We start from the raw sequence: 27,985 nt of genomic DNA on the forward strand, positions 1-27,985 counted from the left end.
CAACGAGAACGCGTGCAAACAGCACAAAATCAAGGTGAGCTCGATTTTTCCCTCTCATGTGCGATTTTCCCCTCGATATTTATTTCCTGTCCATCAGTCCTCCCCTATTCCCGCATTCCTCGTCCGGTGTCCTCCTCTTCCTTATCGGCTGGATATTCCTCCGATTCTCGGATAGAAATATACTCCGTCCACCGACTCTAATTGGGAAGAATCTCCGATCCTCGCAGGTGAAACAGCTGCGTTCTCTACGAGTGGGCTGGAACCAGCTGAAAAGCAATCTTTCGTCAGCTGCCAACGCGTTGGCTGACAGCGAGCGGGACCTCACTTTGGTTCACTCGACAAAAACCGACGAGCTCGCTCACATCCAGGCGATCCGCGAGAGTCTCGAGCACCAGGTCAACGAGCTCCACACCCGAGTGAACCACCTGCATCTGCAGATGACCAACCGAGGTCTCGTGAACGACGATCTAGCAGGAACTGTCAAGACGCTCAACGCCAAGTGGAATCGGCTTTACGCGACATGCCTTCAAAGAGCTGGCGAAGTCGCTGAAGCCGTGACCCACTGGAGCAAGTTCGAATTGGAAAAACAAAACGTTATGGTCGAGTTGACGGAAGTCGACATTCAAATGACCAAAATGGCTCGGGGTGTCCTACCCCTTTCCGACGAGAACCTCGAAGACATCGGAGCGCGACTGCAGCAGACCGAGCGTCAGCTCCAGGTCCTCGAGGAACAGGCGACCGGCCTACGAGGTAGGAGTCCTAGGAAGCGGTCGATATTCTGAAATCTCCTCTTCTCTCCCCTTTGTAATTGATCATGTTCCATCCGTAGTCGATGTGAGCCCATGATCAGAGTGGTAAAGCATCAGGACTCTCTTTCAGTCCGTACATATCGTAGGGACTCAATGAGTTCGACCGAGTCATTTGAAGCGCCTTTCTGAGTCGGAAGCGGCGTAGGTGAGGCTCTGCGTGGTGTTCTAATCCGGTTTCGTCGAGTGAACTAACACCGTCCCGTGTGTTTCAGGAGATACCATCGACGAGATCGTCTTCAGCAGATCAGAGCTCGACCTCGGAAAACTGCACAAACACCACAAGGATCTCCTGGATGGAATCGGCCGTCTCCGGAACCGGTCGGCTTACCAGTTCGGTCTGGACCCGACCATCGTCCAATTGATGGCCTCCAGTTCGAATGTGCAAATTCTCAACCGACTCGCGTCAGATAGCGCCTTGCCACCAGCGCCTGCGCCAGGGAGCAGTAAAACTCAAACGAAAAATGAAAATCTGCTGACAGCCATTCACGAACTCAAAGCCCGCGCGGAGGACATCAGATCCTCAGAAGATCCGATCGGAGGGCGTATATCCGATTTTACCGATATCTTACTCGAAAGCGGCGCTCTCAAGAAACGGATCAACGCCGTCAACGACGTTCAGAGCCGAGAGGCTTACGCGAGCTTGATCACTACCACCCTCAGTGAAACGCAGGACTGCCTCCAGGCCACGCTGGTGGAGGCCGCGCACCTCGACGAGACTGTCGGTGAGTTATTCTGCGAGCTAGATCCGCGCTTTACGGAAAAAACGTGTAGTATCTAGAAATTCCTAGAGCTGTGTCTGGGTTGGAGCAAAAGCGCGATCCACTGTATTGAGGAGCTCGATGGAGCGAACGATGGGGAAGTTCCGGTTCGTTTTTCGGGTGTCGGCTTGTGGACGCGGCGGAAAACGACCAGACTCTGCTGCTCGAGACCGTGGTCGAATTCGGCTGATAGACACCGGTCCCTCCGCTCGCCATCAGATCTCATGACGCGAAGCGGGACTGGTGAAGAAGTCTTGCGAGCGGTGACCAAATCTCGATGGCTGGACCGCGGCTGAGAGCATCCCCGGCACGCTCTTTGTCCTGAATTGATCACGTACATTAACCTCGGAAGCTTTCCGAGAAGCCACTGAACTGCGCAATCTGAGTGCTGGCAGAGTTTCCCACAAAATACTGCGCCACGCCGCTTGTTGTGCAAGCGATGACGGGAGCTCTCACCCATCCCTCAAGCGCTGCCACCGAGCTATAAAAGCCGGAAACTCGAACTCCCAGAGGAAAATCGTGTCTTTACCGTACGTTGTTCAGCACTGTGAGTGAGTCCACAGCTCGACGGGCTATGCAGATAATACGCGGTGCCGACCATTACAGACGTACGCGATGTGAATTGTGAATCAAAGTAGAGAAGGGAACGTGTACTAGACATAAAGTCTGTGAGAATCATCGGCCCGACGTTAATTTCCGGGACATATTGTTTTTCAGGTCAGTTATCCGATTATCTGTCCGCGGCCGAGGGAAGACTGGCCGCGGTGGAAACGGACGACGCAAAGTTAGCCGAACTCTCCACAATCCGAGATGATCTAGAGCATGCGCGACCGCTGGTGTTTGCTCTGCAGCAGGCCGAAGCGTTCAGTCCAGAGCTCCACGATTCGATAGGAGTAGTGGCTCAGCAGATGGATAGACTCATCTCCTTATGCGGCATGCACGGCTTGCAGGTGAGTCCATGAGCGAGGAGGAAGGTCCAATATTGCGGAGTTTCGCGTTACCCTCCGGTGAAGTCGTCCAATGCCTTGAAGAGACCGACTCCGAAACCTCGGTATGCGACCTACTCAAAGACCGCTCCCGCCCTCAGGTATCACGTGAAGCCTCATCAGCAGCGAGTTCCTTAGAAGACTTGTTGCCAATCGGAGAATCGTCCGAGAATCGTTGGCAATGGTTCGTGAGCCGTGTGATGAGGACTTCGTTGCCGATCCAGGCGTTCCTTCTGCTTCTTCTGGGCGCAGCTAGTCTTCTGCCCATGACAGAAGAAGATTTCAGCTGTGTATTTGTCAACAACTTCGCTCGCTCGATGAACCCGATGCTGAAGTTCCCTGCTGGACCCCCACCTATCTGAAGAAATTCCCAATCAGACCCTCGCATTTCCGAAGCTGCTCCCAAGATCACCGAGGGGAGCGGGACTTGATCCGGAAGATTAGAAAATTCAGGAATTGGAGCAGCGATGACAATATTACGAAAAAAAAGAAAAAAAAAGACAACGCCACAGAAGCTCAGAGGGTGGCAGTCGAAGGACGTGTAGAAAGGCTGGACGCTTTGAAATATGAAGTGCGCTGATAATCGAAATTTTCGAAAGTTATCGAACTTCATCGAAGTGAGACTTCACTGCGTCACCCATTCTAGTCTACCGAGAACTTCTCAAAAGATTACTTCCTTCCCATTCTGAAAAATTCTTCTCTGCAGAAATCCACTCGAGCTCTTCCTTCGAGGGGGAGCATCCGCAACTCAAATCTATTCGCTTGTAGAATTAGATCGAAACTACTCTTGAAGAGTCAGTTCAAAATAATCTGATTATTCATCATTTCATCATTGACTGTGAAAATGTGCGTCGTGAGGTCTCCCTGAAGTCCTCGTTTCCCCATCGCGACTTCAGTGACACTTCACGATGTTCAACGAGAATCTTGCTCGCATTTCACCGTGTATAATATCGAGGAGAGGCTCGTTCCCGCCTTCTTCCACAACTAGAGACGAGAAACAGACCGTCCTGTGACTTATGATAGAATGAGAGATGACCCTAAGCAGAAATATTCAATGAGTTGATGACGTAATGAGCTTTGTTACTTAAGGCGCGTATGTTTGGCATTCGACGGTACCACGCCTTACTAATATATTATTTTTTGCCTGTATGGATGCGACCACGGAATGTAATATATCGCCGTGAGCCCAATGTAATAATGTAGAGAGTGGCGCTTTACCGAATTGTAGATAGTTGAACCCTTATGGGAGTGAGATAGTCAGTCACGGGAGACCATGTTCTCAGTGTTGTATCGAAGCACATTTGAGTAAAACTAATTTGTATGGAACACGCAGCGACTTCTCCTTTCATTGACGTTCCCTAGCTTTCCTCCTCCGAATGAGACCGAGAAGCGACCGATATCCTTTGTCGGATTCTTGACATCGAAATCGATCGAACACCCAATCGGGTCGTCAGATCTCTGCGCTAGCTCTTCTCTTTAGTAAGCCGCAGACCAGCGAGACAACGGGTCAGGTTCTAGACTTCGGTCGTTAATCAGCCCTGGCCTGAGGACGTGACGTCTGTATCCGTGCAGAGGAGATGAGGGCTCCCATCGATAGCCGAAGGGAATGCCATGGGAGTAGCGACGGGAAGCTGGCGGGAACAAAAGGCTCAGTCGGAGCTGCCGACTTCCTTCCGCAGGTTCAAATCCCATATGACGGAATTAAGAAGGTACAGACGGAATCACATCGCGCGAGCCTGCATGTGACGTGCAGACCGCTCCAGTCACTCGGTCCTCCGCCGGCTTCCCTTGTCCCGCTCTGGGTGGAATATCATGCAGCGACGTATTACTGAGCACACACTTCGAATCCCACCCTCCCTGACCGCTGTTCCAAAGAAGCGGATTGCCTTCGAACAGCGATTTTCATTCCAGAGCTCAGACCGCGGCTCGCAATGGAAGAGTCCATAGGTACAAGACATAGTTTTTTTTATTACTCCCGATGATTTGATGCAACCCATCGCCTCCGCAATCGCCTTTGACTTGGCATTGGTTGGTTCCAAGCGTTCTCAATCTCGTTGTAGGATCGACAGATTTCCATTCGCGTTAATCAGTTACATCGTTACGCTTTTTACTTCTTATCACTTCACGCTCGAATCTCAGCAGCCTTATTTTCTGAATTTTTCTTGTCGCAATCATCGTGTGAAACAGAGAGCTAATATCTAGGAGGGGCCAGCGATTCAAAGAATGATGTCGCATGACACAAACTCCGGCAGTCCGATCTGTCAGCTCGAGGGAGGTCGCGTTGATCAGCGCCCCCCGCAATGATTGAGTTTTCAGAACTCACTCGATGTCACGTTGCCTGATTTCTGAGATTTGCTCCTCGTGTTTTTCGGAATATGTAATTAGAAAATGTTCCGTTTGTGGTTCTACTATGTACACAAGGCATCCCCATATCTTACAGCGGAACAGGATTCGCCGAGTTCACAGGGCTCTTACTTAGAGATCGGACCCTGAACGTCCCGTTATTCGGATCGAAATGTGTCTAAACGGAGGCAAACTCGAGTCCTGCCACTCGGCCATCCGTCGGTCAGAGGTCCCCCGCACCATTCGTATCCTCCGGTGCGTCGTCTTCCTTGATTCGCTTCGAGGGATTTTCGGCGGACTCTTCGGAAGCTTTTCGGATAGATTTTCGCTTCTTCTCGGGAGGAGGCAGCAAGGCAACCTCTTCCGGTGGCAAGACCGTCGCGAGGTCTCTGCGTTTGAGGACCCGTACTTCGACATCCATGCCGTCCTTAAGAATCTTTATGTTTTCCGCCTGACGGAAAATCACGTCGCGGAGATTCCTGACGTTTTCCGTCAGATCGAGATTGAGTTTCTCTTTAGTTTGTCCGAAGTGCAATCCGATAAACCAGTTGACTCCTTCGGTTTCTTCTTGGGGTTTGGGCTCTGCTTTTTCTTCCGTCTCGTTCGGTTCAGTTTCTGCGGAGGCTTTCGGGGATTCCTCTTGTTGTTCCTTCACGGGCTCAGCTGGCGGTTTGTCCTCCTTCACTTTGTTATAGCTCTTTGGATTGACGTGAGCGATCTCTATGCACGGAACCCTTTCCAGGGAAATGATCAGTGTTCTGATTTTGGATTCTACGAGACCGTACCACGTGAGCAAATCTTCTTTTGTGTTCGCGACTGCTGTCAGCATAATGAATGTCTTGTACTGGCCGAAGAATTCCGGAGGCGAGAAGAGATCGTGCCAAGTTCCTTTCCCTTTCAGAATGTTTTCGGTCACGGCGAGACCCTCCTTGAATGCCTTCGTCATAATGGTCCGTGTACTCAATGACGTATTGAACGTCGAGTTCTGCTCCGGATAAACCGGTGTGATTATCGGCATCAGATGATATCTGTCGGCAACGTTCGTTCGGGAATCCCAGACGCTGAATCCTCCCAAATGTTGATGAGCAGCGGTCTGGGTCCTCAGATGGACCGGTTTGGGCCAAGGCCACTGGGAGAAAACGAGGAAGAATTTTTGCACAACTACCGCAGCGGCGGCATGGGGGTACAGCTGGCAGGTGCGAGCCACGAGCATTGCCCACGAAACCCCACCGAGATATCCTAAGACGTTGCTGTAGACTCCTTTCTTTTTCGCCCACAATTTTATCGTTCTGAGCGCGGTGCGGAATACTGGTATATCGGGAACCAGATGGAGGATTTCGTCGGTCACCTGGAGAAACGGGAATGTACATTAAATGGGAGCCGAGCTAGACAGCGGATGGGCAGCAAAATAAGCTGACAAAACATAGCTCAGGAATTTAGCGTTGCAGATTGCAGCATTACCCTGCAGCCGTTCAAGCTCCGAACACATTTAGCGTCGAGATTCTTCAGCAGAGTCATGTCGCGCAGTTCTTGGTCTGGCGGAATATCTTTGAGGGCTAGTCTGGCGAACAGCATATCGAATTCGATGCCATCAAACTCCATTTTGATCACGGGTACGTAGGCTTCCTCTACTGCACGAAGATCCCGTACTTGAGGCTGAAAGATTCAATGGGATGGAGTCATCCTTCGGTGCGATTCTCGAGTTGATGATCCCACTCCATCCAGATAATCCTCGCATTCTGAACAGCAGAGGCTTGATCCAGGATCGGCCATGGAGCCGAGTCGATTGGGATTGAGGCTTTACAATTATTGAGACCCACCTGCTGTTTGAGTAGTTCCACGAAACTAGTGAAGAAATCTGTTCTCTCCACATGTCTCGGTGCCACGCATAAGGTATCGATATCAGCACCTTTGGTATGAACTCCGAGGCGATATGAGCCGAAAGTAAAGATTTTCCCCCGCGTCGAGGACGCTATGTTCTCGGGTACACCTTTGGCAATCGAAACCTCTTGTATCCATTGCTGAACCAATTCGTTGATCCTGCCTAGTACCTGGATATTTAACGACGTTAGGTATGAGTTCGATGAAGTCTCTTTGTGAGGAATCGCTCTATCCAAATCTATTCCGATCACATGCGAGGCTACAGTTGCTGTCACCGCAGGTCTCCTCAGAAGCGTACACACACACACGCATACACACACACACGCGTGTCAACACAGACAGACCGAGACGGAAAGGAAGAATATTCCTCCTTGCTCGACGGCGGAAGCTTTTCTCCTGGGAGTATTTCCAGGTTGGCTCAGTCTTCTGCAAGCTTTTCTGAGAACCTAAACCGTCGTCCTCATCGGAGGAAACTCCTCACGCAAACACCAGACGATTCAGAGTGCTCAGCAGTGGGAAAAGTACAGAAAGCGTAGAGAGTCAAGCTGTCTGCCCGTTAATATGTAGAATACAACCATGATTATTTTTTTCGTAAATAGTCGTATTTATTCGGGTTTCTCATCTTTTGTTTTTCGTAGGATTGTGACAATTGTTTTTTTTCTCAAGATCATGGATTTTCTGTACAATAATGAAGAGTTAGTGAGTGAAGTGAATCGATCTGACAGCCCGCATCCTGTGCTGAAATACGATCGAGCGAGATCCTGGGCATTGAGATCATTCAAGTCTGGACTTTCGACTCTGCAAAGCCGTAAAACAATCAGCTAATCAAGTCGAAGGAAAAAGTGGTAACAAACCTGAAGTCGATGATCCAATTCGCTCGCGCTTTCGAAGAGACCGAACTCGTGCAGAACGGCTTCGAGCTCTTTTGATTTATCAAGATCCACCGGTCTGGGGAGAGCCACGCTGATGGGGGCGGTCACTCCGGGGTACTTTTCGCCCCTTGTCCCCGTCAGGAAGTTTGTAACGTTCGACATCGGGCTTGGTCCGGATCCCTCCTGGCTCTTGGGGAACACTCGCCTGGTCGACGCGGAAAGCGACTTGCGACGCTACTCCGTGCGATCGCCGAAGTTGTCAACGTCGTTTCGTCACCAGTGTCAGATTCGATTAATGAACACAGCGTGGTCCTCGGAACGGAACCGTCGATCTGAGGGAGTCCAACCAAATGTATCCCGGTCGTAGGGAGCTCACGATAGGTTTTCCCGGTGTTGTCGAGGGCCTGCTGCGTGAAGCTTGCGCACGGCCCAGCGAGCTATCCCCCAAGCTGCAGTGACGGCAGGACACGTGATGGATTCCGGCCGCGACGTATCGCTCCCAATGCCTCTCCGCCGAATCGGGAGTCTACACCCGGGCTCTCCTATCCCAGGTTCGCAGTGGATCGATTTCCCGTGTATGATTCCACTGCTCTCACACGATACACAAGCAGCATCGAAAACCAGCCGCCATTGAACTTGCTTGAGTGAATGGATGCATCACTGTTACGATTGGGCGCGAGGGCGCTCCGAACGCCGACCCTCTCCCAGCTGGCGATTTCCGACTAAAATCGCGAAATTTCATGATCCTGACTGACGTACTTAATGTCGCACTTCTGCGGAAATTCTGCTGCGGATAGTTGCGGGTTCTGGGCTGGGAATCTCGGAAGACCCTCAGAAAACCATCGGGGTGAGCTCCTATAGATTTACAACCGCCCAGACATCCCTTCTTCAACCCCTCCGCCCGAAAATACTCGGCGCGCAAAAGTATCAGCTGTGTTCTACAGACCTGAAGAGCTGTTCGACTCAATGAATTACCGAAGTGGCTCCGGCGAAATTCGACTGTCAGGGTTCAGTCAGAACCCGTGAATGGATTCACTGGAGGATTCACCGATGTATACCCCACCTCTATCACCATCGAGGGTGAACGGTGACTCTACGTCGCCATCGCGGAATCGAAGCAGGATTTATGGTGAGACGTTGTTCGAATTTGGGTGTCCCATCCTACTCCTGAACCAGTCGATGCGAAAATGAATGAAACCGACTGTGGAAGGATTACTCGGGAGGAAGGTATTCACGAGAGGATATTCCAGAGGCTCCATCTTGTCCATCTATTGATTGCGCCGTCGTGAGGTACGTGTGTATGTATGTCTCTGATCGGAGGATGCTGAGGAAATATCTCCCCGACACACGGAATCCAAATAATCTATTCTGGGAGTCGGTGGCCTGGTTCCCGCATCAGTTCCGAAGAGCTGAACACCTTTCTGTTCTCTGACCCTTCCCAGAGCGGTGAGGAGTTTCCCTGGACACTTCGAATATTTACGCATTTTCGGATACCCCTGTCCCCGGAAGAAGTTTTTCGATGAGTCGGCTCTGGAATATTATTTCAGGATCTTCAAGTGAGTCGTCCTGACTATCTATCCGACTCCCTCCGCCTTGGATTTTTTCAAGTTTCGCCTTGAACTAAATTTTCTATCCTCGACGCGAATACGCAAAGGCCAGCTGGGCTCATCACTTTTCAGATTTCATCTGCAACCCTTCTCGACGATGTGCACTCGACAATCTCATGACCAAGGACCGCTACAGGAGTCCGCTGGATACCTGATCTCCTTTCTCGACTTCATCATCAATGAGGCGGTGGTCAATAGAGGTGGTTACTACTTAATACGCGGGCTCACTCGGGCCGTTTTTCCGGATAATTCGTCGCAAGTCATGCTCCCCGGAGAGCTCGGGGGAGAATACGGAAGATAATAATCCAGTATTATTCTCTCCCAAGTTGTTCCGGAAACGGCTCTGCGCACAATTTTCTGGCAATTGGTGAAATGTATCCAATATGCGGGTCGAATCCATGAAAGCGCTCTCATGGACATAAACAAGAGGTCGCTCCATGTCCTCCTGAAGCTGTGGATGACGACTTGGAAAATCTCTCAGATCTCTGACGCCGTACGCGAAGGTGAATTTTCCGCGTTCCCTCTCTCTATTCATTTTATTTCATGCTATATTCCTACTCTTTTTATTCGGATGGGAACTCGATCCACTTCCGACTCACGAGGCTTTCGTACGCTCCAGCGAACTCCCTCACTCATCTGATGTTTTGGGATCTTGTACTGGCTTGCCGGAGGAGTCGAGCACCCTGCGCATGTCTGCGAGAAACTTTGATTGAAATCACAGATCATCGTACGGGGGCGTTCTGGGAGGATCTCATCAAAATCGAGGAACAGGAAATCTTGCTAGGGGATGAGGAATGGTCTTTATTCGGTCAAGGTTCCACGGAATTGGAAAGCACCTTTCAGCTAGACTTGGTGACGATGCTTCTCGAGAATAATGTCCAGGTAATGAAGGATATTCTAGGTTGAATCTCGAGAATGAGGATCGTTCCAGGCTGAGCATGACCCTCGATTGACCGATGAATTCCTCTGTCGCTCGAAAAATTTCATGCCCAGGATCTGACCGTGGTGATATTCCCTTCTTCGGATTCAGCTCCCTCCGAATGCAGCCTATTGCCGTCTGCTACTCCTGTCTTCCCTGAATTCGAGTCCTGAAACTACAGTCATGAAAGCCAAGGTGCTGATCTCGTATTGGCCACAACACGCAATGGAGTTGTTCCTGCCCATTCTCGGTGAGGTTCCCAATAGACCATCGAGCACGGTTGATCGATTAATGAATCAGAGCCTCAGAGGGGGCGTATAATTGCGGTTTGTCTGTGCGTCGATCGCTCCGACATCTCTTCCGCCATGTTCATAGCTCCCTTAGGAGTACAGTATTCATTGGGGTATTCTTACAGATCATTTCCTAGTCAATATCGATGTTTCTAACGAGAAGCGCGCTCTCGCGGGGGCCGGCCTCTTCGCTGAGGATGAGATTTCCGCCAAGAGCTTGCTCGATACCTTGGAAACTCTGACAAGCGCATCTAATGCAAGGTCAGCGCAATTACCCCGCATGATACGACCGTCACCGCGGCTGCTTCGCGTGGACCATCGAGCAAAGGAGCAGGTCGAGAGATAGGTCATTTCACGGAATTTCCGTTTTTCTCAGGCAAAACAATGCTTTCTTGGAATGTCTGTCTCTCGCATCAGATATTCTCCGGGATTCGAATCGGAACGCTCTGCGTCAAATCACCGGCCGAGTTTACTTGAAAGTCTCCCGCGCGAAAGTTTTGACATTCTCTAATCGGGGATTGTCGAATTTCACGCTTCTCATGCTCGTTCTCGCCAGATTCAGCGAAACTCCGGCGGATATTGTGAGTCCCTTCAAATCGTACATTGTTCCGTGCTTCGATCGCGTCTCAAAAGATGCGCAGGAGTCAAATAATCATTCTTTCCGCAGCTGAAACGCTTCAGAGATATCGCGATCCCCGGGCGGGATGTCACCATCTCCCCGGCTAAAATAAGGCTGCTCTGCGCCTCGCAAGCCTCATTCCAGTTGCTGATGAATCTTATGGAGAAATCCATCGACCTCAAGCCGGTTCTGAATTTTGTTCTTGAACGTCTCGACCAAGATATCAAGATCTACGCGGGAGAAATCGTACCTACCTTACTCGAAATATTCGAGCATCTAGCGGCATCAGGAGCTCTCAACAGAGGTTTAATGTTCGGTGAGTGAGACTTTCAGAACTCGGGTCAGGAGACAGGTCAGTGGACGAGAGAATCGCGAACAGCTGTCGTAGACCGAGAGAAGAACGGTTTCGTAAAGGAGCACATCATGTTATTCTAAGCTACCCCTCTGTCATTCTTGTGCATGCCTCACCGACACGGACTCGGCTACATTGCGTTCAGTAATAACTGGAGGTTCGACGAAGTATAAAACTGAGAGATCGGATGCGGGAAGCGCACCATAATTCCCATTCGAAAAGCAGCGACCCCCTATCTCCGAAGCCCCGCTTCGTCCCGGCGCTCCAATGCATGTCTCTTGGTTATACACCCTCGGCCTCTTCGGATGACCCACGATGTCGAAATAGAATTCGCCCTCCGGAGTTTGCAGCTCCGCGTATTCCGTTCGAGAATGCGGAACACTGACCTACCACTCCGCTTTTGAATGAGAGTTCGATCGCTTCATCTGCAGATCCACAGCTCGGTACATTATTCGACCGGAGCCCCGCTTCCATTCAAGTGTCCATATTAGCTTCCTGCGGTGAGGTGGTCGATTCATTCTCCGACCAGAAAAGGCGAGTTCTTCATCAGGAATCTAGTTCGAACCTCAGCCCGAGGGGATCCAATCGATGTCAACGAATTTCTCGACGGCAAGAGGGAACCTCGTCGGAAAATATAGTCGATTGGTTGTTTGACGTTCCAGGTCGACGTCGGACCACACGGCTGCGAGGAACGAGTTCGCAAAGTCCACAGCGACGGTCGGTTTGCACATGGTATGCAGCATCCTCCGAAGACTCGAGAAATATTCGTACGGCTACGAACTCAACTGTGCAGCCGATTTCTCGTCGAAAATCCTCCGATGTCTCATGAAATGGTTCGGGAAATTCTCTAATCATTGCGTCGGTTGACCTTGAAATTTATTTCCTCTGCGGAAAACTCAAGTCTGCCTTCATGACGGAAACACTGATACAGGCAAGAAGAAATCGGGCCCGTGAAGCTGTTCAACGAGCTCATCGCGTCCCAAATGGCCGTGCAGCCGGTCTTCGTGGCCCGACTCCTCGCAAACATCGGCAGCAACGATCGGGAAATGTTTCGCAAGTTTTGGTCGGAGCTCGACGAATCGGATGTCGTGTTACTGAAGTTATTCATGCTTGTCAAAGCACCCAACGAAGACATGGATACGCTCTCGAAGTCAGTCTTCGAGATGAAAGCTACCTCGAGCGAGGCCCAAGTAAACAGCTATTTTGTCATTCTTCCGATCGAGAAACGAATTGATCTGGAATGCATGGCAGGAATAGGAAAATATCTCACTCAGAGTGCTGGCGCGTTTTCCAGATGGAAATTTTCTATCTCCGCGATGGCTTCGAGAATTGTGACGCCATGCAGCGTTACCAGCGGACTGTTCGATCGTGGGCCAAGCGTCTCGAAGCCCTGATGAGATCAGACAAAATACATCAGGCGGTCCTCTTCAGAAAGAAAGTTCGTGCGGTGCTGGCCGCGATCCGCTTCGATACCAAGTCCGTGGCTGAACTGCCGAGCGGGCAAGTTTCCCATCTCTACAGAGCGGTCTCGACCCTGTTCTCGGGAGCCCCGGAGCTGTTATACACGAAAGTGAGTTCGGATCGCTGAGGGTCACCGGCGAAATCGCGAGCGACGAATATTCCGAACCTGCATGAACGAGGGGGAAACGCATGAAAGTCCAAGCCTTTAATCCGCGACCCGCCTGCGGAGAAGAGGGATCGCGCTGTCGATCGAGGGAAATAGTTTGATGTTGCCGCGGAACGGAATTAGGTTACCGGCATCGGGGCCAATGATGATCCCGCCGAAGGATCGAGCACGGAAATGCGCTGCTGTTTTCTACCGAGTTTTGATATTCAGCTTAAATGTTCCAGGGCCTTGCCGACTGTCCCCTGCCCTCACTTCTCGAGGTGTTCGTACATCCGAAGACGCTAATCCGGGAAGGTAAAACGGCGCTTCCTCGCTCGCAGATGGAGGGAATGAGAACACAGGGCCACCATTTTCTGATTGGTCTCGCGAAACTCCTGCGAGGCGACGCGCTGATCTCGAGGAAACTCAGCGAAATCGTTTCGTACTATTGCAAACAGTTTCCCCAGGCGACACCGATATCGTCGTATTTCATCCACGTCTGCAAGGTGAGCTCCTCTCCTTGGACTCGGACGACGATGGGGAGTAAGATAGAGGAGACTCAGTGGAAGCACGGAGGTTCCCGAGTCCCTCTCAATAAATCTAAAGTGTCAGCGAAGGAGCTCAAATCTGATTTCAGGAATCTGAGTCCTTGACGAAAACCATGGGAGACATTCTCTGGAACCTCGATTTGGACAGGAGTGCAATTATCGAAATTCTTGTCACCGTTGTCAAGAAAGTCTCGGAGCATGTATCGAGTCCCCAGGGAGTTCGCAAGTGAGTATGAATCCGGAGCAGCTCCGACACTGACTTCCTCCGTCGCGTAATAAGTGAGCCTATCTCCTAAAACGCGAGACAGACGAGCGTCGTCAGGACTCGTTTCGACCGAAACCCGCGGAAAGACGCTAGCTCGGAAACGCGAATACTGATGCATTTGCAATCATGCCCCTTGTGAAAACGCGAATTTCTGATTGATCGGAAAGCGGTCTTCAACTTTGTGGGGGCTCGCGTCTGCAACGGTGCGTCTGCCGGGAACGAACGGGGAAGACCGCGTCCGCGTCGACTGAGTGTCTCTCGGCTGTCGCGGATGGTATTTTTAGAGGCTCATCGCTGACTATTATCCTCCGGACTGGGGGGCAAAAACTGGCTAATGCAGATGGTACAGATGGCAAATTGCAGCGCTAGCGCCAGCAAATAGCGGTCGTTGTAGCTACTTGGTCGTTCGCATTAGATGGCCTCGTGGGCACAGTGATCTGTTCTCACACTCAGTCGCAACTCCACAATAGCTGCTCAGTGTGCAGCGAGTGCAAAACGGTCGCATTACGCTCAGGGACTCCAGAACGGGGGCACTTGCGGCATTCCTCCGGATCGGAGCTGATCCCCGAGGCGAGGCTGAGAGGCTCCTCTGAGAGCCAATTCGATGACTCCATCAAAAGTTCCCACAAATCTGAATCCGTCCAATGCCGAGAGATAAGGAGATTCATAATCGATGACATGACGGAGGTGAATTCGACTCTCGAATGGAAAGGGAGTTGACGGTTCCTTTTTAATTTCAGTTTCCATCTGGTTCTGGGAGCCAAATTTCTACCAAGTTACGAGACCGTTCTCCTGAGTAAATTCAGGAATTTACTCGATTGCTGCTTCATCCCCTGCGGAATCCACTGCCCCAATGAAACTTCGTAAGTCGTCGGTGTCCGTTGTACCTTCGCGCTTCTCCGCGATCTAGGACGGCCTGTTCCTTGTCGACCCACGCAGCCCACGATATTCGATGACTCGAAACTGAGTTCTCCGATTGAAGAAAGCAATCGCTTGGAGTGGAGCCGTCATTGTTATTCGTAGTCTGACCGATCCGGAAGATTGGCCTGCGCGAACTTCACACTATCGAAACGCCTGACGTCGACCAGGAGGCGGCGACGAACGGAAAGGTCAAAGCGCGGTGTTGTCGGATTTTGTCCCGGCGAGATCGCGAAACAGCTCCTCTTCGATATGAGATTCGATCTCTGCGCAGAAAAATATCAAATCGCGGCAGGAAACAACAGAGAACTGATTCCGAGCACGTAGTGCGCAGCTCAAATCCATTAACGTTGGGCCACTGTCGATCTTCGTCTAACTCGAGTGAAACCCTGAAGCTCGGAGTGGGGTGACAGCAGGCGAGCCGAAAACGACTTGGACGGCATATTTCTGGTGATGAGGAGAACCCACAAAGTCGTGCTCACTGGAATATTTTTTTGATCCAGATCGATCTCTCCTGTGCTTGAGACCCTCATGAAGAAATTGGATGCGAACCGGATGATCATTTTGCTGGAACAGATCGCTTCATCCTGGCCAGAGCTCGCGGCGACATCGCTCAGACTCCAGAGAGTGACTCACCTGTGCGATTCTTCGGCAGACTTCAGGTACCTTCCGATAGTATTCGAGAGCATTCTATCCGACCTTGCCTTCTATCGGCGAGCGAATATATTTCTAGTGGTACGTCGCGGCTTCAGAGCCCATCTGAGAGACGAGAGAACACTTGTTTGGTCCGCGTATTGTTAGCCTTTGATCACGTTTGGGAATAAATCCGATTACAGGTCCCGTCTGGAGAAGATCAAGGGGAAACTCAAGAGTATGGCTCTTTCGGAAGAGCGTATGCCCGGACCTGATGAGCCCGTCTGAAACCCGGCGCTCCTTATCGCGCTTCCGAATTCTTTCCAGAAGGGAAGAAATCTCTAATTTATGTACCTACTTGTGCGCGTCCGAATAAATATACCATAGTGGACCTCCACATCCTGAGGCAGTGTTCTCTGTAGCGTGATCCGGCATTTCCTCGGAGTATTCCGATTCTTCGGGCGTTCTGATCAATTTATATCCCAAGACCGAGGCGTGGTCGTCCGAGCATTCTCCTGACGAGATTCATCGAGACCTCTGAATGTCTCGGTAGGTGGATCCCGAAGCAAGGAAGACGGACACGATTCCCAATTGGAACGAATATCGGAGTTCCGCATCCAAGTCCTGCCTGGCGGGAATATAATGGAGACGCGCCGAGGAGCAATCCGATAGGTTCTGGAGATGAGTGCAATGCCTCACGAGCATACGATAACATGGGGAGGGTGCTTTCCATTGATCTTCTAGCAGTGACGCGGTCCATTTCATCAACAGGTGGAGACGGGAAAGGGCAGGATGATCGCCGAACATTCCTCTATGATTGAGCTGGGCCTTTTCCATGTGAAGGTCAGTCCCCGTCGTCGAACCTAGCACGCGTCCCAGCGTATTGGTTGTGTAACTCCGAATATTGCGGGATGCAGGATGAGAAGACTGACCAGAAGGAAGAAGGGTGCTCCGCTCAATGTTTTGGGAATTCCCGATGGAGCTCTCATTGAATGAATAAATGCCCGCTCCTCATGGCTCTGCTTTTCCTATTGCTGTTCTTTGGCCGGAGGATCATCTTCATACTTCATAATGCCCTACCTCGTGTACCAGAGCGGCACAGCATTCTCCAAACAAGACACGAACGTGCAAATTCGAGCTCACTGGGTCTTATCGAAGATCCATCCGGCTTGGCGGGTCTTGTTTTGCCTCACGGCCTCTGAGGGACAACAACTCAATCTGATTGTTTGACTCCAGGAAAGAGATCTTAATCAGACGACTGCACCCTGCAGAAACATTACAGCGCTACGCTCATTGGCATTTCGGACCCTCTTCGCTGATGAGCGCTGCCAATCTAAACCAGATGCATTTGACTAATGAAAATCTAGCCCACTTTCCAGACTTATCATTAGGCCGCCACAAGATAGAACCGTGAGATTGTGAGTGATGTTCATGTGGAGCGGTAGGACGAGGATATTCAATGAATTCACCGCCCTGACGGATTCGCCCACGCAGGACGAGATCTGATCGGGGAAAATCCGAGAATTCAATGTTTCGGTTTTGATCCATCCAGAGTTCACCTCGGAATCTGATTGAGAACAAAAGCCGAGAGAGAAATGCTCCCATGATCGAAGAATTTCCGGGAGAGGGTCAAGAGGATTGAAAACACGTCGCACTCTGAAGAATTGAATAATCGATGGGGCTGTGGATCTGAGCAGTCAGGGAAGGAATCATGTGATATTCGGTAATTCGGATTTATTCACCCCGACATCGCCGCGTTTAGGCTGGCTTACGGCGGTCAAATCCCGATAGAAGCGTTTCTCGCTTCCCTCATGATCGGCCCACTCGTCTGGCTCAATTCTGAGGGGCTCGAGATCATCAACACAAGATCAACAGGAAGAGAGAGACTCTCTCAGGGAGATGGCTAAGCTCTCTCGATCCAATGTGATTCGGTCTCTATCTTGAATCGTTTCAAGTTCTTGTTCCGGCGCCTCTCCTATCGCATCATTCAACAAAATGGTCCGCAAAATCCCGTTCCAGAATCCCGTTAAAGCAGTGCATATCTATCCCGAGCCAACAGCTCTGGGATACCGCTCGCTTGCACACGAGCCATCATCGAGCTGGAGTTTTTGGGTGAGAGCGAAAGCAGATTTTATATGTAGACAAATAGACCTTGTCAACATTGGCATACCCTTCATCGATCATGGCCGTCGCGCGAATGGAAGATGTACATCTACGCGAGCAAACATCCAAATAAAGCCTCGGATCTCCCATCCACGAGGGTGTTTGCCACCAGGAATCAATAGTTTATTACATGGACTCTCTTGCTTGCAGCGCTCCGATGAGGAGTTCTCGTAATGCGTTCCGGCTCGAATAGTATTTTGCTTAGAATCGTTCGGATCCCGGAAAGGGAAGCTCCATTTCACCAGAAAAACAAAATTATCGCCCTCATGACTTCGTTCGCCGGAGAATTGCCATATCCTATCAACTCTCTCATTTTGCTGTCTTCGGAGTTTGTGAGGGAGGCCTCCTAGTACGGAGCTTGAGTTTCCAGAGCGCTTCTCTCGGATAACACTTCTTTCCGTTGCTGGAGAGGCTGTATTTTTCGCCGAAATTGAAGCGGAGGCACTTTAGAAACAAATCTCTACTCGGGTCGCTCCGGCAGGAAGCTTTAGGGGGTAATTTGACACCGAATGTATCTTTGTCGCACGGGACCAAAGTGATATTGATGTGCTCGCTCTTCTCACCTGAGACTGGACGCCCGAGCCGACGGGGGCGGAAGCAGATAGGGAGACTCTGGGAACCTGGAGGTGAGGTGACAGGGGCGCCGGCAAGCCAGGAAATGGAGGCCACGTGCATCACTCGACCGATCGTCCGCATCAGGCCAGCCTGACGAGCTCTCTATAGCTGCCATTGAGCTGCCAATAGCAGGCGCAAAACGTCCTCCCGAAGGCCACCGTGGACTCCGTCGCTGCTGCTGTTGCACTCGAGGAACAAGACCTCACCGAGAGGGAAATAGACGGGACCGACATCGAGAGTTTCAGGTGAGTGATCCCGGGAACTCGCGGCGCCATAGAAGCCCCCTCTCCCCTCAAGCTATGATCGCGTTATAATTGAATATTCCAAGTCCGTAGAGCTACCGACGCTCAGAGATCTCTGCGCTCTCCTAGACCTCCATCTAGCATAAGCGGGTCATACAGAGAGCCCAGCCGTCCGGGGAAAGCAATCGGTGAGAGGGGATCTCCGTCTCATTTATTCCCAACGTTTATCAGCATTTGGAGGTTCGAGTAGAGCTGTCAAGTATGGTTCGTAAGAGCATTGTTTGGTGGAGAAGTCGATCAGATATCAGCCCGGCTCAAGGCGAGGAGCCCTCTCACCAGTGAGTAGGCTGTAGGATTCGATGACGAGTCATACACAAAGGCACGCGCGAGACAGGCGATATGATTGGACTGTTTCTATTAAGGTCCTGATTACGCGGGCTGCGTGCTCAGAATGAATCAAGGAGACTTCTTTCCGGAAGCTTAGGCTCCTCTCGCATCTAAAAGCAGCAGCAGGAGCATTACCACCACCGCGAGAACTCACACCCTGGAATACAGGCCTGCGAAGATCCAGGACTGGATTACTCTCTCAGGGCTCGCTTGCCAGCTAGCTTGCGCTGCATGCTCGCCCACATGTCCTGTCAGCCGCTTCCCTTAAGCCAGAGGGTCTAGGCACACTTTGCCATGAGCCCCGCTCGCTCGCGAATGCTCATAGAAGCAACTAGGCTGGCTGAGCTGGCTGCGGAGGCTAGGGGTACAGCTCCGAACGTATTCGAAAGCTCTCTCATGCACAGTGGCCGTGTTCTGCCCGCCCCTTATTTCCGCAACCGTCAACAGCCGAGACTGGAATTCGGCTGCGTTGGACACCCCAGGGGAGTCTTGCTTGTTTTTCTTCAATCCAAATAGCGACGGCTTTGAGCACGGGCGCGAAGCTCGGACTCTGTTATGCCTCCGTGAATTGTGCTCAGGGCGGCGATGCCTAGTCCCAGCCAGACGGATTGAGTCCCGGGCGATTTTTTTTGTTGGTCGCATCTTTGTAGATTACGCATTCTGCGAAAGCAACTTGGAACAACAGCTCCATGCCCGCCCCTTCTCGAGTCTTAGTGCGCTGCGAACGATCGTCTTGGGCTCGGCTAAGCGTTCCGAGCACGGGGGAGTCATTATTCCTCCCTAGTCTTCGCTGTCGTGGGAAGCTCGGAGAACCAGTGGGATCGAGTGGCGAGGTCGTAATATTTCAGACTGAAATGTAGAAGGACGTCACGGGGAGACGTCGGGAATAATTCCTGTGGAAAACGTTTCCCTGAGCTTCTTCAAACGGGAAAAAAGAATCCGAAACGTATCTTGTTCCACCCAAGCCCACTCCACTGTGTCAGACACGTTCCTTTTCTCATCGGAACTTGATTCTTCTCCGCCCACACGACTACCCAGAACCCTTTGTACGGTGAATTCCGAGCGAGACCCGCAGTTGCACCGACGCACTGAGCTCCCGATCGTAAATATTTCCGACGAGAGAAAACGGTCTCATGGATCGTGAGTCTGTTGCCACTTTTGCTCCCGTTCACTCGCTGTCCCTCCCCGTCGGCGAACGAGTAAACGAGCCAGTCAACAAAGCCGTTCAACACCCCCGGAGTGAACGCGCGTATTTGTGCCAGGGTTCTCCTGTGTATTCAAGAGGAGCCTCAAGAAAACTTTGCTTCCCAACTCCTTTGATGACGGAGCAGTACACTGCGACGTTGACGCGTGGAGTCGCTCTGGGCTCCCGGAGTTATCCTGCCTGAGGCGATGGTTTGCCAGCGTCTTTTCTCCCTCTTCTGTTTCTGCAATCGATCGATCGTCCAGAATCGATCTCATCCGCCAGATGACTGAGCGTTGACGATGAGGAGCTCGACTGTCTCATCAGCACCGTTACACGGAACCTCGATTTTAATGGGAGATTCAAAGTGGCGGGGCTGCTCAAATCGGGGCGGTCAAGGACATCGTCTTGCTCGTGGCCGATGGCAACAATATCCCAATACGGGATTCCGATGCGAAGCTCAGAAGCTCCTCGTTGCAAAACACGTCGAGGATCACCGAATCTCCTCCTTATACCCGAGTTCGCGCGGAGGATATAATACGTGGACGATTGTTTTCTTCAAGCTCCAAGCAGAAAATTTTACTCCCAGGTAGCTCTTGACGCTCCGGCAGTAACGACTGTATTGACTGCGGTGAGAGCTCTCGCCATCATCGAACCATTGGTCATCGTCCCAACGCATCGACGCCACGCACCGACCGAACGCCCGCGCTAAACGTCCCACACAGCAAAATCGATCATTCTCGCAAATATTATGACACAGTCAGGTAGGAGCGTGCCCTCTACGACATCCAGACACGCGAGGGGAGGCCATCCAACCCTCTTACGAACTTAATCCCGTTCTACGGGCTGCTCCGAACGTTTTTGGGAAAACACCGCGTGTATCAGTAGCTCACCAAACCATGGGGGGTTAATCCGACGAAGCGATCGAGGACAAGTCCCAGGTTCGCCCATGGGCTTTCCGGAAGGAAAAAAATAGGGATCGGGAATCGGTACGCTCTAGCAGAGTGACCGGTAGGGAGAAGCCCACAGCGATTACGGGCGATAATCACTTGGGGGAACCATCGTAGACAAACTTCCCATTCAGGAGAAGGCTTGCTCCCAGCAGACGAAAGACCCGAGCTGTTCGTCTCGGATCTCTCCGAATATTCCCGGGAGCCGGGCCCAGGGGTTGCGGAGCATCTCTGGAAGGTTTTCGAGAGCTATAATTTGCCATCAATCGCTAACCGAGACTGAGGAGTTATCCAGCTCGGAGTTCGACTAACGATTAGGCGGAGTTTGTACATAGCCCGCTGCGCGAACTCAGCTCCGCAAGTCTTGTGGCGGTGTTCCGACCGACCATTCAATCGTCCGCTACGCGGGGAGGCACACGACTGTCTCGCGTCGAACTCAGGGCTCCGAGTTGGGCCCCCCATTCAACTCCTCGTCCTCGATCGCTTGTTACGTAGGGAAGGAATTAATTCACTGGGGGAGCATCTTCTCCCACGGCAACTCTCGAGTTTAGCGACTTGAGCCTTCGAGAGGCGGACGTTGCTCGTTCAACTCGCCCGTCCGCTCGTCGTGCGAATTGCGGTCCCTGTGGCAGCTGCGAAACCAAAAGCGTGAAATATGGAGCTCGCTAGCCCGGGGCTGTGAGATCCACTCTTCCGAAAGACAATTGTTTCCTCTCACCTTTCTTGTGGTTCTCGATGCACGGGAGATTCGGGAGGAGTTTCCTGGAGTGCAACTTTTGCCGAAAACAAAACACGGTACCTGACTGACAATGAGTACGACATCGACACGAACCGTCGGGTCTCGTCTGTATGATGATTGAGAGTGCCGCGAATGAGGGGCAGAGATGTCGATGCATGAGAATTCCCTGCAGGAAGCATCCGTTATCGAATGATCGGTCGTCCTCGTCGACATCTCTTCTTTTGTTCTCCGCCTTCCACGTTTCATAGTTCGCTCGGACGGGGACATGGTCCGACCACGGCTTGTCATCTGGTCAAGTGGTCCGTTCGTTCCCTTTTCCTTGCGAGGCAGGGGAGAGATCTCATCGGATTTTCTGAGTCGTTCATGCGGTGCGGTAGCGCGAAAATCGAAAATCCCATCATCGTTCCTGCTCCGCGCCGCCGGTGCCTCGATCAGCCACGAAGCTGCCGATCCAGTCGAGAGTCGAACACCCGCAAATCACGCCGCAAGCGATCCGACGCACGGGCGTAGATGTCTCGGGTGTTTGAGCATCCAGCTCTCGACCATCTATGCGGAAACATCATCGGCTGCTCCGGAAGGCGCGTGGGGGACCTGTCTATGCCGTCGCGACGTTGACTCCTTCGATTGAGAGATTATTCCGCGCTGCGCCCCTCGGAGTTCCGGATTCTCCTCACGGTGGCCGTCTCCCCTCGGCGCGCGTGGTCATTGTGCAGACGTACACGAAACTCCACTTAAAGAGCGACGGAGACAGAATTCGTGCGGTGCCTTCAGAATCCACTTTGTGGCGTCGACGCCACGATATTGAGTTTATTTTGTGGCGGCGTATCGCTCCCTCGCCTTCTCCTCGAACAAGTTTGTAGGCCGGCCAGACGAGTCGGCCGGTCCCCCTGCTAGCTCGGTGATCTGCCGCCTTTCCAACGGGGTTCGTCTCGTATGAGAAAAAGAAATATATTGAGTCGTGGTATCGACTCCTCAGAAGGTCCGTACCGTTTCCTGAACTCGGAACTCGGCCAATCGCGAAGGAGAATTCGGTCGGTACATTCGGTGGCTCTCGTTATACCTATGCTCCTCGAGACTCGCCTGAGGCTGGAGTCCTTATCTCCGCCGCTTAATTGGCCTGGTTCCGGGGCGGAAGATATCGAAGGGTGGAGCCTAACGCTCCCCTTACGGGGGGCCGCGGAAACTACACAATTGCAAGGCACGTCTCGGAGATAGGATGCGATGAACTCATTGAAATTGTCCTCACTACGAATCATGGTCTCGATTCTGCCTTCTGGCGTTCGCAAGATCGGATCTCTTCCCTAGCTGCCCCATCTCTGACGGATGGATCGATCGAACCTGATTATCTCATCTAGAGTCTCGTTCCGGGAATCGGAAAAATGATAAAGCAATTCCGGATTCCAGACGGAAACTCGACTACCTCGGAGACAACTTGGAAAATCGCATCAAGTCTCAAAAGCGAAGCTACTCGTCCTCGATCTGATGCATCTTCGATATTCCCTGGCTCTTTGGCACTTCATCCTCATAAATATGATAATGAGCTCCTTCGATTCGGACATGACCTTCGCGCTCCAGCGGCACCGTGCCCGATCGAATTCGCTTGCCTGATCAAACTCGAGTCCGACTCCGATGCGCGACCCCCTCCTGGCTTCACGAGGGATCTCGACTCTGAAACCCCCGACCCCGCGACAGCGAAGCTGTTCGCCCCGCTTGCCTGGCCTCTGCGAGCTTGGTATGACCATCCGACCGTCCGCGAAGTGAACAAGTTTTCCACATATGAGTGAGTGCAACGTATTCGTTCTCGTCTCCGATAGAAACAGCGAAACCTCAAAACGTCAAAAGGAGGCTGTGTCCCATTTGCTCATTTCTGCTCGAGAACTTGTTACCAATGTCAATCTCCTTGGCAACTCAATGGATTCCTGTGTGCGGCTCGGTACTCTGCTCTCAGAGAAGCTTCGCCGTGGAGACTTCAATACTTCGGGCTTCATGCATCCCTTACTTCCACCCAAAGCTCCGCTCGAATATTCGGTGCTCTGAGACACCGACGTAATCTGTGGTTTGCCTAGCAAGGGTTCATCGTCTTGAATTTTTTGCACCTCACAACCTGCGAGGATCTCTAGAATACGAGGGTCGGATCACAGCAGAATGTTGTCGTCCCGGCACAAAAACGAGCGGGGACTAATCCTCGCTCTGATATTGGGACGAGGAAGCGGGAATCCGAGTTTCCCGTCCGAGTTTCCCGCCCCGTCGAATTTCCAAAAATCCATGATGTCTCACGAGGCCCTGAGCGAGCTGCTTTCCTGGAGGAAATTCTCTCCGCGACTCAATGATTCGTCGGGATCAAGCCCCCGGATGTTGTTCGACTCTGTTTTGTTTTTCCCGAGTCGACTCCAACCCGTGCCGCGCGGCCCTCAGGGGGAGTTGGGCTGTCTAGAGGGTTCCGGCTGAAACAGGAAACAAGGGACAGAAAGGAAGCGGAAATGCTCTCCTATTCCTCGACACAGTTTGACAGCATCACTTAGGCTAGATCTCGAGTCGGGAGCTTCCTCATGATTACCGATAAATGATTCGGCATATGTGCGAGGAACGCAAGTACCTCTCCGCGTGTCAGCGGGACATGGCATGCGCCGGTCTGTGCAAATGAGCGCTCCTTCAACGAATATTTGTGTTGATTGCCGGTCCAATCGAAGGATGACTAATTTGGAACCTGCTGGTTTCGATTATGGATGCGACATGTATGTAGCTCTCATTAGGATGCAAGGAGCCCGAGTGTTGCCAGCACAACTTCGCTCTCGCTGATATCGACGAACGTGTCCATGCGTTCGCAAGTCGTTCGACGCGTCGAATGCCAAGCTTGCTCTTGATGCGGGGAATACGAGAGATTTTTGCTCACCAGCTCGATATTGTCAGCATCCAGGTAGAAGATTTCATCTGATCGATTTTCGAGGCGAAAATTTCCAACGCACGATGGGGTTCCCAAAATTAATTTCCTCCAATTTCGCGCTCTTTTGCTCCATGAGTCCTGAAGTCTCGGGAGCGACTACCGACGCAGAAATAGTCTACTGCGGGGCACGGAGCCGCCGCCGACGACGCACCGATTGCGGATGGGTGACTTCCGAGGCCAATCACCTTCGACTCCGCGTGAACAAGATAAGCAGCGATGTTTTCCGGCAGCGCACGGCGAATGATAAAGGTCGGCAGTCGATACATTGAGGCACGCTCGGCCTTGCACTCTCCCACCCTTCCGATGTCTCCCTGGGAGCTTTTCCCGGCACCCGCACGCGAGTCCAAACAAAGAGACTCGAGAGCGTTCCCGGCACGAGGAACAAAGAACCCCTATTTTTTGTCGACAATGTCGCGTGAAAAATCGACCGACTCGAAACCTTCTTCCGAAGAGAAGGAAAAAATCCGGGAAGGCTCGACACGAGTCGAAGCGGCGAGCGTCATACAGGGTGGAATGAAAATTGTAAAACTCTCCGAACCAAAAAAAGATCGAGGGTCTCGGAGGACGAAACGAGCGATAGTGGTCAAGGACGAAGGGGGGGGCGTTGAGAGAACCGCTGAGCGGGTGAGACGAAAATATTTCACTACTTAGGAGGCCACTTAGATTTCGTTGGTGGCAGTTGTGCTCGGAGGGAAAGAAGCGGCCGGAAGAGCGGCTTCAAGGATCTTTTGAAACTAAAGGACCGTAAGATGACACTCCTGGGAAGGAAGCGACGCCATACGCGCGAGTTATCTACGCTTTCGCTGGCGTCGCGCTCACTCAGTTGTCGGGCCGCACGGCTCCAGCGGCCGCGGGCCCCCTCGGCAGGAATGGGGCTGAGTCGGAGCTGTGGGGTCGCGTCGAAGAGGCTCGCGGGGGAACGGGGGTTCGACGTGGGGAGCCATATCACGGGTCGGACCCGGGGTTAGGATGACGAGGCGCTAGAGGAAGAGAAAGGGACCAGGAACAGATCTCTGGCTCCGGAAAGATTCCGTCATAGACTCGGGACATTCTGCGGGGTAAAAGGACTTGAGAGGCCTACAGAGAGCTTAGGGGCTTGTCAGGATGTTCGTTGAGCTCAAGAGTCTTGGAGCCGGGGCCGGCGAGCATGGCCTGGTTAAGATGGGTCCAATAACGAATGGGGCTGGTGAGGCAAAGGCTTCAACGGACCTATACGCAGCTCCGAGAACCCGGATCGGGACTTGAGATCTGCTGTTGCCGAGTGGCAGCCGACAGAGAAGAAGCGATCCGTGAAAGGAGATATCTCGTTTATACGACCACTCGACGCGACAACGTTGAGAGAGGACCCCAGCGTACCCGTCCGATAGCTGTGGCTCCACGACGCGACGTCTCCTCTTCCCTCTGCGTCGTCTGACCCTAGATCGGCGTAATCGCCCAGAAACAAACGGGATGACACGGCGAGTGTAGTCGGCCTAGAAGGATGCCCGGCGAGCGGAATCCTCTCTTTCGTTGTATGGCCCCTCCCTCCCTCATATCTGACGCTTCGCAACAGAAAGGAGAAAATTCTACAGGGGAGGTCGCGGAACCTCTCCGTAAGACAGGTGTTGCGTGAAGCCCCTCTCCCACCTGGACCTTGTTCGATCTGATTGTGCCAGAGAGCGACTGCAGTTTCCCGTCTCTTTCGCGATATTGCGTATTCATTTCTGGCCGCTCTCCAGACGATGCGGCCGAATAGCGATCACGAGCACACCTGAACAACTGATCGATTCGATGCTGTCAGGTCTTTATACTCGCTCAGATAGATTACGACGGATTCCCTTTGCTATGGGATACGCTCGTCTCAGAAAGGGAAAGTACTATGAAATCTCGAGACGAGACCGACCCTCCGGGCGGTTCGCCATCCAATCTCAAACGGGGAATATCATGCGGATTCTATTCCCGGCACCAACGCGATAGAGTTTCGCCGTTTCCCCCCAGCAGCCCCCGAATCCCCACGAAGCTTTCTGGTATATTGTTCGATTCCGCGCTGGCTCATCGTAAGTCCTTGTCTGTGATAAAGGGCAGAGTACTTCCGCAGAAATATATTTCCTTTCTTTTTCACCTAGGACATTTTCTGCGAACGGATATAAGATTTCCTCCACCGGATCAGGCTGCGATCTGCGTCCGTCCTCTTTGTCGTCTTCAACTTTCTTGTTTCCCGTGGAGCTCCTTTCCGTGATGGGACAATTCTTCCGCTGGAGAGGAAATCCCTTTCGTTCCCGACTACAACTTGACTTGCGACGTGCCACGGACAATGTTTCAGAAAATTCCGACTTTCGTAACTAGGAATGTACAAAGAAAATATTCCCTCTGCGGCGGGTGACCCACGCTCACAAACAGGAGACGTTCCGACCTATCGAGAATGCTCGTACAGATTCTAGATCGCGCCCATTCGGCTCCTATATATCGGCTATTCCATTACACGTCCAGGATGATATCATGTATGCGTTCGTCCGTTCGTTCGTTCGAGAACCGCTTGTCCAGGAGCCCATTTGCGGAGGCAACCCCAAACTTCGGAAATCGAGAGCGGCCCCCTCAATTTTGGGTTAACGAAGCTTGGGTCCCTAACTCAGAGCTGCGGGGCCTTCGAGGGAACTTCGATGATAATTTGATGCAAATCCGGCGGCACCCGCGGCACCGTCAATCTCCTTTGCCGTGAGGGAGGATGCGGTCGGGTACGGTGATAAGTGTTCGGGGAAAATTCGTGTTGCGACTATATTGTCGTCTGAGGCTTCTGCGAGAGTATACGTGATGGTTGACGCTAGTGCGTAGCCGTTGCCGCCTCCTATGCCATTGGTGATGGAAGAGTTTGATCGATTGTTCTACTCCTCCCCCAGTCGGTCTCTGCTTGAAATATATGTTGATCTCTCCGTGCAGGCAAACGGAGCAGTCAGAACCCAGCCGATCGTATGAGCAGCGACTACCACGCAGCCCATCTGCAGCTCACTCAGCGCTGTTACCGTCTCCTCCCGAGGGCACAGTGAATCATCGCTGACGTCTTTCCACAGTGGCACCTGTTCCATTTCCGCGCGAGCGGTCAACCATTGTGGAGATCCATCCACGCATCGAGCCTGCTTAGCTGGGCGCACGGTGATCTCATCCACATTTTGCTCCCTTGGAGGATTCTAACAACCGCAAGTGACGTTCGTTGTGCCGGTCGAATGACTCGAATAGATGGATATCTTCCGCTCCGCAGCACAGAAACCAGCCGAAGTCCCCGAGTCACATCCCATACATAGCTCTATGTCGACCATTGGGTTTTTGTGAGCGAACGACCAGCGTCCCATTGGAACGTCCCTCACAGCTCCTGGATCCGG

General features: G+C 52.1%; 2 protein-coding genes across 2 annotated transcripts; one reads left to right on the plus strand and one right to left on the minus strand.

Annotated features, from left to right (window-relative positions):
• Nucleotides 1-4,507: 4,507 nt before the first annotated feature.
• Nucleotides 4,508-8,275, minus strand: LOC100908503 (poly(A) polymerase type 3). The gene is made up of 4 exons (XM_003742374.2): nucleotides 7,632-8,275; nucleotides 6,717-6,947; nucleotides 6,358-6,552; nucleotides 4,508-6,244 (listed from the first exon to the last, which is right to left on the minus strand). Exons 1-4 carry the CDS (start codon nucleotides 7,809-7,811, stop codon nucleotides 5,120-5,122), a joined length of 1,731 nt encoding a protein of 576 aa, XP_003742422.1. The 5' UTR covers nucleotides 7,812-8,275; the 3' UTR covers nucleotides 4,508-5,119.
• A 1,078-nt stretch (nucleotides 8,276-9,353) lies between these two features.
• Nucleotides 9,354-15,694, plus strand: LOC100908641 (uncharacterized). The gene is made up of 16 exons (XM_029111184.1): nucleotides 9,354-9,459; nucleotides 9,583-9,772; nucleotides 9,859-10,138; nucleotides 10,287-10,425; nucleotides 10,591-10,726; nucleotides 10,842-11,046; nucleotides 11,133-11,400; nucleotides 11,868-11,970; nucleotides 12,099-12,269; nucleotides 12,368-12,641; nucleotides 12,764-13,006; nucleotides 13,288-13,548; nucleotides 13,680-13,816; nucleotides 14,596-14,718; nucleotides 15,277-15,435; nucleotides 15,610-15,694. Exons 1-16 carry the CDS (start codon nucleotides 9,354-9,356, stop codon nucleotides 15,692-15,694), a joined length of 2,880 nt encoding a protein of 959 aa, XP_028967017.1.
• The last annotated feature ends 12,291 nt before the right edge of the window (nucleotides 15,695-27,985 follow it).

Source organism: Galendromus occidentalis, unplaced genomic scaffold (assembly GCF_000255335.2).
Source record: "Galendromus occidentalis unplaced genomic scaffold, Mocc_1.1 scf7180000077383, whole genome shotgun sequence".
Lineage (NCBI taxonomy): Eukaryota > Metazoa > Arthropoda > Arachnida > Mesostigmata > Phytoseiidae > Galendromus > Galendromus occidentalis.

Coding starts and splice junctions, on each gene's coding strand:
- LOC100908503 (XM_003742374.2), bottom strand. CDS start 7,811: ATGTCGAACGTTACAAACTTCCTGACGGGGACAAGGGGCGAAAAGTAC. Junction 6,553..6,716: donor TGGAACTACTCAAACAGCAG/GTGGGTCTCAAT, acceptor TGAATCTTTCAG/CCTCAAGTACGGGATCTTCG. Junction 6,245..6,357: donor GGAGCTTGAACGGCTGCAGG/GTAATGCTGCAA, acceptor CCGTTTCTCCAG/GTGACCGACGAAATCCTCCA.
- LOC100908641 (XM_029111184.1), top strand. CDS start 9,354: ATGTGCACTCGACAATCTCATGACCAAGGACCGCTACAGGAGTCCGCT. Junction 11,401..11,867: donor CAACAGAGGTTTAATGTTCG/GTGAGTGAGACT, acceptor CTTCATCTGCAG/ATCCACAGCTCGGTACATTA. Junction 15,436..15,609: donor GATTCTTCGGCAGACTTCAG/GTACCTTCCGAT, acceptor ATCCGATTACAG/GTCCCGTCTGGAGAAGATCA.